Raw genomic sequence first — 13,857 nt, forward strand, 5'->3', positions numbered from 1 at the left:
ACAACTATATAGACGGTCAAGAGGGCCAAACAGGTCTCCCTCCCAAAAGCAATTTTTGTCCAGATGTAGAACTGGATCTTTAGAGTAATTAGGGCAGACTTCCTGTTTACCCATCATTATCAAAAACTCTCCTCTAAGAATTGACCATTATTTTGGGACTCCTACCTCTGATCACACTCCCTTCTGTTTTAGTCCTCGTCCCCCTTCTAAACTTTCTCCTGCTCTCCCCATAGCATTACTATTTACAATTGTATAAGTACAACCTGGCCTTGATTATGCCATCCCCCTGCTTGAACATTTTCAGTGGATCTGTAATCCAAACTCCTTAACTTGACATTCGAGGAGGAAACTTTGTAGAGTGGAAAGGGTGCTGAATTTACAGTCAGAGAACCTGGGTTTGCCTCCTGTCTCTGCCATTTACTCCCTGTATGACCTGGATCTAGTAACTTAATCCTTCTGTGCCTCTATTTCCTCACCTGTAAAGTGTTTGGGTTAGACTAAATCACCTCTAACGTCTTTTCCAGCTCTAAATCAGTGATTTTATGAGGAACCTCCATACTTGGGCCCAAACTTACTTTCTTATGCTGTAGTTTCCCTACGTTTACACTTCTGTCCCAAGCAGATTTTTTTTTCCAGTAACTTTACCATTCAAAATACTCTACAGCTGTCCAAACCTGGCCCTTCTCAAAACCCACCTCCTGTGTAAAGGCTTCCTTGATCATTTCGATTGAAAGTGACCTCTCCCTCTTGAATTCCTAAGCAACTACTGTCAAAACCATTCATTTTTGCCTTTTTCGTTGCCTTAGTTATCTTTTCATGATTGTATATATCTTATCCTCCCAACTAAGCAAAAATAAATATCTCTTCGTTATCTGTTAACAATGGAGTTCCTATAGTCTTGGAAATGAGTTATATTAAAATACCAGCCAGGATCAATGGAAGAGGATAACTTTCTCATTGCCGTAAATTTGGTTTTCCCCATTTCTGTCTTGAAGAGTTGGGACAGTAGGGTGTCCTGAAAATTGTTGCTTAGCAATCTTAAATATCCTTTTTGGGTGATGGGACCTGGGTATCTGTAGAGGTGGTGGAGAGGAGTATTATTTAAGAAGACTGGAAAAGTAGGAAGGGGCCAGATGCCAAACAGAGGAGTTTATATTTGATCCTAGGGGTAATAGAGAACCACTGGAGTTTATTGAGTTGGGGGAGAGGAAAGGGCATGATGATATAGTTAGACCTGTGTTTTAGGAAAAGTCACTGTGGGAATGGTGAGCAAAGGTTCCCAAACTTACTTGGCCTACAGCCCCCTTTAAAAAAAAATTACTCAGCACCCCCCTGAAAATCTTGCAAACTAGGAAAGAAATCTCTGATTAAGGGTACAATTGCACCCAAGGCTACTACTCCTGCCCCCCTCATTCCAGCCCTTCCCTCCAGAGGGTGGCATCTCCCACTTTTCGAACCACTGAAAAATGGGTCAGAGTGGGGAGTCAAGGAGGCTGCTTGATTAGGGCATACATGATTAGGGCCAGAAGTAGGGCAGTGGCTATGTGAATGAAGAGAAGGGGGTATATCCCAGAGATGTAATGGAGGTAGAAATAAGATTTACCAACTGATTGGATATATGGGTGAGTGAAAATGAGAAATCAGATGGTGCCAAGCTTGTGAACCTGGGAGACTAGAACTAGATTCACGGTGGTGCCCTCAAAAGTAATAGACAAATGTGGAATCAGGGTGGGCTTTGGGGGTAAGGTAATGAGCTAATTTTGAGTTTGAGATGTCTACAGGACATCCAGTTTGAAATATTTAATGAGTACTGGAAGCTCAGGAGAGAGACTGGAGACTCAGGAGAGATTTGGAATGTGTCTGCAAAGAGATAATTGAATCTTTGAGAGCTGATGAGGTCGCTGAGAGTGTAGAGACAAGGTCACAGCAAAGGAGACTGAGACTAAGTAGAGGGAGAAGTAGGAGGAGAGCCTGGAGGGAGTGGTGTCACAGAAACCCAAAGAGGGAAGAGTATCAAGGAAGAGGGTGCTCTGTGGTGTTTAATGCTACAGAGAAGTCAACAGTGAAAGGGTTGGCAATTAAGAGCTCTTAGATAACTTTGGCGAGGACAGTTTCAGATGAGTGATATGGTTGGAAACCAAACTGCACAGGGTTAAGAACGAAGTGAGAGGAAAAGTAGAGGCTTTTCTCAAGGAGTTGGGCTGGAAAAGGGAGGAGAGATATAGTATGATAGCTAGTTGGGGTGGTATAGGGTTTTTTTTTTTTTAAATAAATAAGTGTTTAGGAGCAGATAGGTTGCTAAGTGGATAGAACTCCAGCCTTGGAATCAGGAGGACCAAAGTTCAAATGTGGCTTCAGACACTTGACACTCACTAGCTGTGTGACCCTGGGCAAGTCACTTAACTCCATTGCCTATGCAAAAATAAATAAATAGATAAACAAGTGTTTGTTAAGTGCCTGTGATTTGCCCAATGAGGTGCAAAATTGCAGTGCAATCCTTGAGATCTCTGTCTTCAAGGAACTTATTTCTTATAGTTTGTACAACATGTACACATAATGCAAAATATTTACAAGGTAAATTACAGGGCAGGGGGAGAGGAGATGGCTGTAGCCGTGGACATCAGGAAAGATCTCCTGATGAGGGTTTTTTTTTTTAATGTCAGAGGAGACTTAAGCATATTTGTGGGCCACAAGAAAAGAGCCAAAAAGTAAGGGGAAATGGATGATAGGAGGGCATTCTACTGGAGAAGGTGGGAAAGGATGAGATCAGACATTCATAGAGAGAGGTCAGCAAGCTACATTGCTTTCCCAGTAGTTTCTGTTCTCTTATATGGAACTTCTAGCTGTAGGTGTAACAAGGATTCAATTCAGCACATATTTAGTAATCACTTATTGTGGGCCAGGCACCATGCTAGGTTCAAAGGATTCAAAACTGAGGAAGAAGCTGGGAGATCAAGACCCTGCCTAGCAGTGGGGAAAGGTTCAATTGTGAAGCTCCAAGTGTGGAGGACAATGTGGAAGAAACAGGCTGGAATGGAAGAAAACTGCAGATGTGTGCATCTCTCTTCTGTCCTCTCAACCTTTGTGAATGCTGGAGAGGCAAAGACATGCATGATGAGAGAGTCTGCACAGGAGAAACCCCATTCTCTTCCAGTATCTAGTATCTAAACACCAAAGGGAACCTCTGATCTTCATAAAAACACAGAAGGCTTGGATTATTTCAAAAGCTTTCATTTACACTGGGTGATAAAAGAGACACTCAAGATGAAAGGGCTAAAGTCTGGTAAAAGAAGCTTAGATCACAGGCTTTTAAGGAGAGGGATGAGGGATGATGAGGACTCATCTACACCTGGACTGGTAGAATTATGGGAAGAGTAATTGTTGCCTGCCTGTCTGATTATACCTTGCCCCTCACACGTCCTGCTATATGCTTACTGTTCTTGCATAGAGGGATTTGTAGAAGACCAAATGTTTGGCCCAGAAAGAGGGGATGTCCAGAGACTTACAGCAATGGGTAGTTTTCATAATATTCATTCAATGGGAGGTAGCTGGTAGCGCAGGGTATGATAAATTGTGGGCCTGAAATCAGGAAGACCTGATCACAAAGACCTGAGGTCAAATCCAACTTCATACACTTACTAGCTATGTGGCCTTGGGCAAGTCATATAACTTCTGTATGCCTCTGTTTCCCCAACTGTAAAATGGGGATAAATAATAGCACCTATTTCACAGGGTTGTTGTGAGGATCAAATGCAATAATATTTGTGGTGTTTGTGTGTGTGTCTGTGTGTGTGTGTTTATCCCTTCTCCTTCTCCTTCCCTTTCTTGAGGTTTATGACCCATTCAGTGAATCAGAATGTAAGCTTGAAAGGAAGGATTGCTTCATTAAAAAATAAAATAAAATCCTCTCCTCCAGCACATGGTAGGTACTTAATAAACACTTGTTGATTGGTTTATGGTAACATACTAAGATGGGGCTTTGCACTGAGGGTGAGTTCAAGGCAGTATTGCATAGTGGATAGAGCTCTACACTTGGAGTCAGGAAGGCTTGGGTTCAAATCCCACCTCAGATACTTCCTAGCTATGTGGCCCTGGGCACATCACTTATGCACTCTGGCCCTCAGTTTCTTTGTCTGTGAAATGAGGGAGCTGGACTTCTTCTTTCTTTCTCTCTTTCTTCCTTTTTTTTTTTTTTTTCTTTTGGCTAGGCAATGGGGTTAAGTGACTTGCCCAGGGTCACCCAGCTAGTAAGTGTTATGTGTCTGAGGCCGGATTTGAACTCAGGTCCTCCTGACTCCAGGGCCAGTGCTCTGTCCACTATCCTAGCTGCCCCAGAGCTGGACTTCTTAAGGTCCTTTTCCACCCCTAAAATTAATAATAGCTGATACTTACATAGCATTTATTATATGACAGGCACTGTGTTGAGTGCCTTACACACATTATCCCATTTGATCCTCACAACAGCCCTAGAAAATAGGTGCTATTATCAGAAACGAAGTCAAACAAGTTAAGTGACTTGCCCAGGGTCACCCAGATACTAAGTGTCTGAGGCTAGATTTGACCTCACGTGTTTGTGACTCCAGGCCTGGTTCTCTATCCATGGCTCTACCCAGCTATCTCTTCGATAGCTCTCATTTATAAAGTGTATTACAGTTACCAAAACACAGGGTAGAGGTATTATCCCCATTTTGCCAGTGAGGAAACTGAGACTCAGTAACTTGTTCATGTTTATTCAGCTAATAAATGGCTGAATCAGGACTCATACCTAGGTATTCTGACTTGTGGTGCAGTGGTCACAGAGGACCCGGCCTGACCCAAGTGGGTAGACAAGATGTAGGTGGTCAGACAGCGATGGATGAGGTGAAGTCCGAAAGGCTGGAGGGGCAGCAGTCCCTGATTGGGCGCAGGAGGGAGGTTGTGGCTATGTAAGAGGGGGTCTCCTGTCATGAAGGCCTCGTTCTTTGGCTGAGTGCCCCTGCCAGGGCAGAAAGCTGTCACTCCCTCGGGGAGCGCTTTTCTGCCCCTTCTAATGAATGGGGCCCAGATGTTTTGCCGGCATCAGACTCTGTGGCCTGGAAGCTGCACAATAGGCCTCCTGACCCATTTCTTCCCATATCATCTGTTCCAGTCTGAATTAGAAAGCACTGCAGGGGACCAAGAGCAGATGTACTGGCTTTCTTATATAAGGACTTCCCTCTGCTACCAGAACATCCTTCCTCCCTCGTTTCCTTTTGCTCCCCTTTACACCCCACCCCCCACCCCTAGTCATGCAGAGTACATCTGGGGCTACTGTTTGAAATGGGGTTTTCATGAGGATGGGGTGGGGAGAGGTGTTGGGCACCAGAGAATTAAGGGTTGAAGTGGGGTTTGTTCTGCCCCCTGGTCTGCTTGAGACATTGAGTTATGCAGCAGCTTGAAGGGTAAAAAACAAAAAGTGGAATGAATGTGTCCAGAACAGAGGAAAATGACAAATATATGTCTTTCTGTTCTGTCCCTGTCCTAGTTACTATGAACTTCTAGAGAAGTGTCTTACTGTTAATAGTCATGCCTAGGTGATACCACTAGTCTGGTAGATAGTTCTATCCAGTGCAGCGAAGAGAGAGCACTAATCTGAGTTCAATTTTGACCTCAAGCCTTGACTCGCTGTATGACCCTGGGCAAGTCACCTAACCTCTGTTTGCCTCAGTTTCCTCAGCTGTAAAATAGGGATAATAATAGCACCTGTATCCCAGTGTTGTTGGGAGGATCAAATGGGATATTTGTAAAGTGCTCAGCCCTGGCACAGAGTAGCTTAATAACTGTTTGCTTCCATTCTTTTCCCTCTTCCCTATTTTCCATCTTCTGAATGCTTCAGTATCCTAGGTCTTGTTCTGAGGGAAATGGACTGCTTAAGCAACCATTCATTTGGCTTTGATTGTGTCATCTTTCTGAGGTAGCTGCTTTGGGAGGAGAGAGCAGAGTAAGGAAAGAAACTCCTCTGTGTATGTCTGTGAGGAGAGCTGGTGGGTCTCAGTGCCCCCTGTACTTCTGCCCCAGGGCTATGGGGTATGGGACACATGTGAGAGGACAGTTGGTAGGGCAGAGGAACTCTATGAGCATCTAGCTGATGACCCCCATTGCTCGCTATACAACCCAGTTGAGCAGAGCCAAAAAGTAGGTTACCATTAGAGGGGGTCAGGGGGCTAGCTGAGGAAAGTAGACCAATTATATAAATGCAGGGAGATAGCATCAGGCTTAACCTAGGTCCTTCTGCTACTGCCTATTCTCTGAGGAAGCAGGTGGAGGCTGAGATCAAAGCAGGGAATAGCAGAGGGTGAAAAAGTCTTTAGAGGAAGCCACTGGAGGCTGGGAACAGCGACTGAAGGTGCTGAGGGGGGATGTTCTACAAATATTTCTTGACAACCCACACAGGCAAGGTAGGGCACATAGTGTGTATGTGGGCCTGTTTGTGGTGCTGGTTACAAGTTCTGAAATGGCCACAAGCACTGATGGGCATATGTGGATAGCTAATGAGATTTGGGGGATATTGATTACAAGAGGAATTCTTCTGAAAGGGGAAATTATCCATCTCCAATCCCCCCCAACTCCCTACTCCCGTATGTTGTCCCTTGTCTTGTGATTCCCAAAGTCTGGGAGACAAGAAAGATATCTGAATTAGCTCTGTCTTTTCAAAGTAGGACTGAAAGGGGGCGCAGCTCGGTGGTATAGTGGATGGAGCACCGGCCCTGGAGTCAGGATGGACCTGAGTTCAAATCTGACCTCAGACTTGTAACACTCACTAGCTGTGTGACTCTGGGCAAGTCACTTAATCCTGATCGCCTCACCAAAAAAAAGCAAAACCCTTTTCCTGTGTATCTTGCCCACCATTTTATCTGCCTCACCCCGCCTTACTGAGGAAAATGCTGGTTCTCTATAGCTGTGCCCAACCAGAACGTGGTAGAATCTCAAAGCTGAGCCTCCTTAGCATTGGGCGGTAGCTGGGGAGGTGGGGGGAGACAGATTGGATTTTCCAGGTGTAATAGTGAACTAGTATTTCTTACAGGGAAAGGAAACTTCTCGTGATATATAAAATTGATGTCTACCTATCTTTGTCTCACAGCTGTGTTGTGGTTAGTGATGTGTCTCTCTCTTAACCCAAAGAGCTTTTCTCTTTTTAGGTTGTCATGGCTCCTGCACTTCATTCTCATCTCTAGATCTTGAGTTGCCAATGAGAGTGGGGGCTGGCTCTTTCTTAGTTCTTGGTTGAGAAGCCCCTTTGAATTGGACTGGGAAGAGAGAGAGCTTAGACCTAAGAATTCTCCTAGCGTTTGAGCATGGTACTTCTGCCTCTGGCCGGTGAAGCTCTCTGAGGATCATGCTATAAGGACAGGAATTTTAAGGCTCAGTTTTGGGGCTTTTCCTAACCTTTCTCTGAGCCTCCATTTCCTAATCTCTTTAAAATGGGAATAATAACACCTGTACTACTTACTTAGCTCATAGAATTGTTGTTAAGTAAAGCTCTTTAAAAACTTTAATATAGGGGGCAGCTAGGTGGCGCAGTGAATAGAGCACCAGCCCTGGATTCAGGAGGACCTGAGTTCAAATGTGGTCTCAGACACAACACTTACTAGCTATGTGACCCTGGGCAAGTCACTTAACCCTATTGCCTAGCCTCCCCAAAGAAAACAAACAACAACTTTAATATGAAATATTCATGATTTTAATAATAAAATATTAATATGAGCTGCTGTAATTGTAGTTCCACTGAGGAGACTGAGTGTATGAGTCCCAGGTATCTCTCCCCCTTAGATGAAAAGGAGTCTGCAGAAGCTATCGTTGTTCTCTCTATTCAGGCTTCTCCATTTTGGTTGATTCTTTGACAATTGGCTTCCTCTCTCTCCTGGCTGAGCTATTGATACATAGACTTGTACACGATGAACTGTGAACTTCTAGCTACGTGCAGTGCCCTTGGGTACCTCGAAGGAGACATCTACCACAAAGAGCCAGATTGCTTAGGTAAGGACCCTTAGGTTTAAATAAGTTGGGAGACTTTTTAATTCCTCAGCTTGTCTGAGATGGGAGTTGAGTGTGGGCTTAAGTGGAATCCTTGGCCCCAGCTCTCAGAGAGATCTTTTACTCCCCCTGCAGAGAGTGTGAAGGATTTGATCCGCTACCTGAAGTATGAGGATGAGACACGGGATGTGCGGCAGCAGCTTGGGGCAGCCCAGATCCTCCAAGGGGACCTTCTGCCCATCCTCATCCAGCACCGCCAGGACAAGCCGCTCTTTGATGCTGTTATCAGGTTAGTTCCCCATGACCCCTTTGTCCCTAGCCTGTGGCCTCCCCTTGGAAGGGTTAGCAAGGATGCAAGCTAGTGGTCCCTGTTTTGGTGGGTGAGGGAGCCTCATAGATATTCCTTCACTTCCCTCCTCAGGCTGATGGTGAACCTGACACAACCTGCCCTGCTCTGCTTTGGCAAAGTTCCTCAGGATCCCAACCTCCGGCATCATTTCCTGCAAGTGTTAAGCTACCTGCAAGCCTACAAAGAAGTGAGGCTGTTCTTCAGGGACTCTGGAGAATTGGATCGTGCTTCACGTGGTTAGGATGAAGGGTTTGTTCTGCATAATGTGTGTTACATCTGTGCCGCTTCCCTTCCTGCCCTAGGCCTTTGCCAACGAGAAGACCTTTGGAGTCCTCAGCGAGACACTCTATGAGCTATTGCAGCTGGTAAGTGAGCCATATGTCCTGAACCTCTGCTGTGCTCAGAGTCCCAAACTGGGCCTTGTGAGAAGATATAAGGATGTAAGACTGATCTTTGCCTTTAGGGATATTATAGTCTAATCCCCTAAATTTAGCTATTCCAAGTCCTGTGCTCCTGGAATCCTTTGTTCAGTCATGTCTAATTCTTTGTGACCCCATTTGGTATTTTCTTGGCAGAGATACTGGAGTGGTTTGCCATTTCCTTCTACAGCTCATTTTACAGATGAGGAAATTGAGGCAAACAGGGTTATGTGACTTACCCAAGGTCACACAGCTAGTAAGTGTCTGAGGCCTGATTTGAACTCAAGAAGATGAGTCTTCCTGACTCCAGGCCCAGTGCTCTATCCACTGCATCACCTAGCTGCCCCTAGAATCCTTTCCCATCTTCCAAACCCTTATGTTAACAGCTGACATTTATGCAGTGTTTTAAGACTTGCCAGGCACTTTACATGTTATCTCATTTGAGCTTCACCACAACCCTACTCTACTGGTCTGTATACCCCTGTTTTACAGATGAGGATAACTGAAGCTTAGAGATAGAAAGTGACTTGTCCATGGTCATCCAGCTTGTAGATGTCAGAGGTGGGATTCACACCCAGGTCTTCTCCCACCCTCCCAAGCTGATCTCAGTGCCCTTCTTCCCAACCTGCCAAACAAGGTGAGTTGCACAAAGTGACCAGGTCACCTTCCTTGTGTGTTTACAGGGCTGGGAGGAGCGTCAGGAAGAGGATAACTTGCTAATCGAGCGGATTCTCCTACTGGTTAGAAACATTCTCCACGTCCCAGCTGACTGGGATCAAGAAAAGGTAAGCGTCTAGGTGTGAGAGATAAAGAACGCCCCCTCACCTCCCACCCCATGCCCTGGGAGATAAAGCATTCAGGTAAAGATGCAAACCCCTGTTTTGGCCTTGCTTCTCCCAGCCACACCTGCCAAGGCTGGAGCAAAGGTGTAGGCAGGTCCAGGGTGGAGGAGCACTGGAGAAAGGCTGAGGGGCTCTCTCATGACCCTGCACGCCTTCTCTCGTGCAGAGTGTCGATGATGAAGCCAGCGTCCATGACAGACTGCTCTGGGCCATGCACCTCAGTGGTCTCGACGACCTGATGCTCTTCTTGGCCAGCTCTGTGGCTGAACAGCAGTGGAGTCTACACGTGCTGGAAATTGTTTCCCTCATGTTTCGGGACCAGGTGAGGCCCTAGCCCTGCCCAGTAGTCTGGACAGCTCTGGTGCTGTGCTCTGATTTGGCTGCCTCACTGGCCACCCATTCTTAGGCCAGAACCCTGCCCCAAGAGAAGTGGTGAGAGAGGGGTAACAACCTCAGAAACCCCTTTGACTCCCCCCAGAATCCTGAGCAGTTGGCCATGGCAGGGCAGGCACGCTCAGCCCACGAGCAGGGCGCCGACGTGGCAGAGCTGGAAATTCTGCGACAGAGGGAGACGGCAGAGAAGAAGAACCGGGCCTTTCAGAGGAGCAGCAGGTGAGCTGAGTTTTCTTGTCCATCATGGGATTTGGCAGTGAGATTCAGGCTGGGTCTCATAGGCTGGGAGCATTTGTTGAGGAAGCTCTTGGTCAGATAGAGTATGTTTCGTACCACCAGGTACGAAAATGTGGCCCACTAGGGCCACGTTTTTCAAGATGGTTGAGACAGAGTAATGTTTGGGAGATAAAACATTTGAGAGGTATGAGATGGTAGGAAAGACTTTAGAGAAAAGGAAAAGTCATACTGAACTATCTGTTTTCCATAGACATTCTCGTTTTGGGGGATCCTATGTCATCCAGGGCCTGAAATCCATTGGAGACAGGGATGTTGTCTTTCATAAAAGTCTACACAATGTGAGTAGAGGTGTGGTAAGTTCTCTGTGCAGCTGCAGCTGGTATATGGTCTCAGTGGAGGGGATCACGAGGCAAAGAGAAAGCTTTGTCAGGACTGGAATCACCTGTCTCAGACATAGAAACTGTGGTGTTGTGTCCTGCTCATCTAAAAGCCCAGCACCAGGGAGAGAAAAATTCCCTGGGAGTCCATGCAGAGAAAGGACCAGGGATTTACATGGAAGGAGCTGGGGGATTGAGGTGCCACCAGTGACACTGAGGTCCCTTCCAGGTCTACATTGATGATCTTATAACTCTCTCCTAACTCTTTCTCTAGTTTCAAACCTACAGCCCAGATGTGGGGAAGGATACTCGCTATGTGCCCCGGCGCCGTCAGCTTGCCCAGGAGCACTGCCTCCAGCGCCGTTCAGCCCTTAATGTGCGCCTTTTCCTCCATGACTTTTGCTCTGAGTTTCTGGAGAACTGTTATAATCGCCTCATGGGCCTGGTCAAGGTGACCGTTGGAAAGACTCTGAAGGGGAATTAGGAAGAGACTTAAGGGATAGAATGAAGACACAGGGAGAGTGGTTGAGAAAAGAGATGGGAGGGGGAAGAGATGGGGAAGGGTGGAAAAGAAATGAGTATTAGGAACTTGGGCAGCTACTCAGTGCAGTGGATAGAGTGCTGGGCCTGGAATCAGGAAGACTTATCTTCATGAGTACAAATCTGGCCTCAGACACTTATTAGCTATGTGGCTAACTTAACCCTGTTTGCCTCAGTTTCCTCATCTGTAAAAATAAGCTGGAAAAGGAAATGGCAAACCAGTCCAGTATCTTTGCCAAGAAAACCCCAAATGGGGACGTGAAAAGTCAGACACGACTGCAAACGACTGAATAACAACAACAAAGTTAGGAACTCATGGGAATTTGTTTCTAGGATATGGATCTCGATGAGGAAAAGCCCTTAGAGTCTCCCTGACATGTGGGAGAGGGGGTGGTAGGAAGTGATAGGACATTATAGGAAGAAATGACTAGAAGGAAGGAGCAATGAGGAGAACACAGGTAGAAGATCTTATACATCCTAGAGGATGTATAAGGAGGTATGAAAAGACCTTGGAAGACCAAAAGAGTCAGGAGCCCTGGAGCTTTCAGTTATCAGTAGGTTACTGGGTGAAAAACAGGCTGGGTAGGGGGCCTGATATTTTCTCATGAAGGGGTGTCCTCTTCCCTGGCATTAGGACCACCTGCTCCGGGAGAAGGCACAGCAACATGATGAGACATACTATCTGTGGGCATTGGCCTTCTTCATGACCTTCAACCGTGCCTCCAATTTTCGGCCTGGCTTGGTTTCAGAAACTCTTAGTGTCCGAACTTTCCACTTCATTGAGCAGAACCTCACCAATTACTATGAGATGATGCTAACTGACCGGAAGGAAGCTGTCTCTTGGGGTCGCCGGTGAGTTACATGGCAAAAATTTCTTTCTGATCATTCTGGATTCTTAGGTTCTGGCTGCGTGACCTTTTGGACAGCACTCTGTCTTTGCTCAGGATTCTGGTCATCAGAATAGGGAGGTTGGGGTAGGGTCGGGGGCAGCCTGCTGCTGGTCTTCCAGCCTCTAATTGTCAGAAGTTTGTTGCCAGATTCCTCCATCTTCTCCTTTTCATTTTGTGCCCTTCCTCTCAAACCCTGCAGAATGCACCTGGCTTTAAAGGCCTACCAGGAACTCCTGGCCACAGTGAACAAGATGGACATGTCTACAGATGAAGCAGTGAGGGAGAGTAGCCGCATCATCAAGAGTAAGGCAGGCCGGGGTTGGGGGGGGGGGGGGATAGAAGGAAGGGCAGATTAGGGGAAGGGGTATTCAGAATGCATGCCGTCTTGGGATGGAGGGAGGGATGAGATGGGGAGAAAATTTGGAACTCAAAATCTTATGGAAGTGAATGTTGAAAACTAAAAATAAATTAATTAATTAATAAAAGAGTAAGGCAGGCCTTACCCTCTGAGCCCTCTCTCTGTCACTTCAGTAGCATCTTACTCTGTCATGCCTATTTTTTACTCTTCCTTCTTCAGCTCTGTAGAAGCCTTCAGGCAGATCCTCTTTTCTCTTTGCTTCTTTCTAGACAATGTCTTCTACATAATGGAGTACAGAGAACTATTCCTGACTCTCTTTCGGAAATTTGATGAGACACGCCAGCCCCGCTCCTATCTTTGTGACTTGGTGGAGACAACTCATCTCTTCCTTAAGATGTTAGAACGTTTCTGCCGAAACCGTGGAAATCTAATGGTTCAGGTATCAGGAATTGGGAGGGCAGTGGTTTGGAGGTAGGAGATCAAACTTTTTCACAGTTTTTTTCCTTCAAAAAAAAGTTTTAAAATTACAAAGTAGAAAATCATCAACAAATATGAACATTTCCATATATGAAGAAAACTAGAAAATAGGGATTATACATGAAATCATGAATCTACTACATGTAGCTTGTTTTTTTTTATTCATTTATTTTGATTTATCAACAATCATTTCCATAAGTTTTTGAATTTTAAATTTTTCTCCCCTTCCCTCCCCACCTCCTTCCCCAAGACGGTGTGCAATCTGATATAGGCTTTACATATACATTCCTAGTAAACATTTTCACATTAGTCATGTTGTAAGGAAGAATTAGAACCAATAGGAGGAACCACAAGAGAGAGGAAACAAAACAGAACAAGAAAAAAAATAGCAAATGGTATGCTTTGATCTGCATTCAAACTCCATAGTTCTTTCTTTGGATGTGGATAGCATTTTCCATTGTGAGACTTTTGGAGATGTCTTAGAGCCTTGCATTGCTTAGAAGGGCTAAGTCTATCAGAGTCAGTCATCACACAGCATGGCTGTTACTGTGTACAGTGTTCTCCTGGTTCTGCTCACTTCACTCAGCATCAGACCAAACAAGTCTTTCCAGGTTTTTCTGAAATCTACCTACTTATCATTTCTTATAGCACAGTAGTATTCCATTACATTCATATACCGCAACTTGTTCAGCCATTCCTTGATTGATGGGCATCCCCTCAATTTCCAATTCTTTGCCACCACAAAAAGAGCTGCTATAAATATTTTTGTACACGTGGGTCCTTTTCCCATTTGTATGATCTCTTTGGGATACAGCCCTGGAAGTCCTATTGCTGGGTCAAAGGGTATGCATATTTTTATAACCCTTTGTGCATAGTTCCAAATTGCTCTCCAAAATAGTTAGATCAGTTCACAACTCCACCAGCAATACATTAGTGTTCCAATTTTCCCACATCTTCTCCAGCATTTATCATTTTCCTGTTTT

At 45.4% G+C, this 13,857-nt stretch overlaps 1 protein-coding gene across 2 annotated transcripts in view; it reads left to right on the forward strand.

Moving 5' to 3' along the window:
- Positions 1-13,857, forward strand: part of TIMELESS (timeless circadian regulator) — a 29,260-nt gene that overhangs the window by 2,123 nt on the left and 13,280 nt on the right. For both annotated transcript variants that reach the window (XM_027855079.1, XM_027855080.1), the window contains 12 exons: positions 7,833-7,995; positions 8,128-8,281; positions 8,414-8,528; positions 8,644-8,706; positions 9,444-9,545; positions 9,769-9,924; positions 10,081-10,214; positions 10,483-10,570; positions 10,884-11,060; positions 11,784-12,001; positions 12,239-12,342; positions 12,667-12,836. In XM_027855079.1, the coding sequence (XP_027710880.1) occupies positions 7,914-7,995; positions 8,128-8,281; positions 8,414-8,528; positions 8,644-8,706; positions 9,444-9,545; positions 9,769-9,924; positions 10,081-10,214; positions 10,483-10,570; positions 10,884-11,060; positions 11,784-12,001; positions 12,239-12,342; positions 12,667-12,836 (1,563 nt within the window). In that variant the 5' untranslated portion in view covers positions 7,833-7,913. The remainder of the gene's footprint in view (positions 1-7,832; positions 7,996-8,127; positions 8,282-8,413; positions 8,529-8,643; positions 8,707-9,443; positions 9,546-9,768; positions 9,925-10,080; positions 10,215-10,482; positions 10,571-10,883; positions 11,061-11,783; positions 12,002-12,238; positions 12,343-12,666; positions 12,837-13,857) is intronic.

Source organism: Vombatus ursinus, unplaced genomic scaffold (assembly GCF_900497805.2).
Source record: "Vombatus ursinus unplaced genomic scaffold, bare-nosed wombat genome assembly UNPS02010769.1, whole genome shotgun sequence".
NCBI classification, from domain to species: domain Eukaryota; kingdom Metazoa; phylum Chordata; class Mammalia; order Diprotodontia; family Vombatidae; genus Vombatus; species Vombatus ursinus.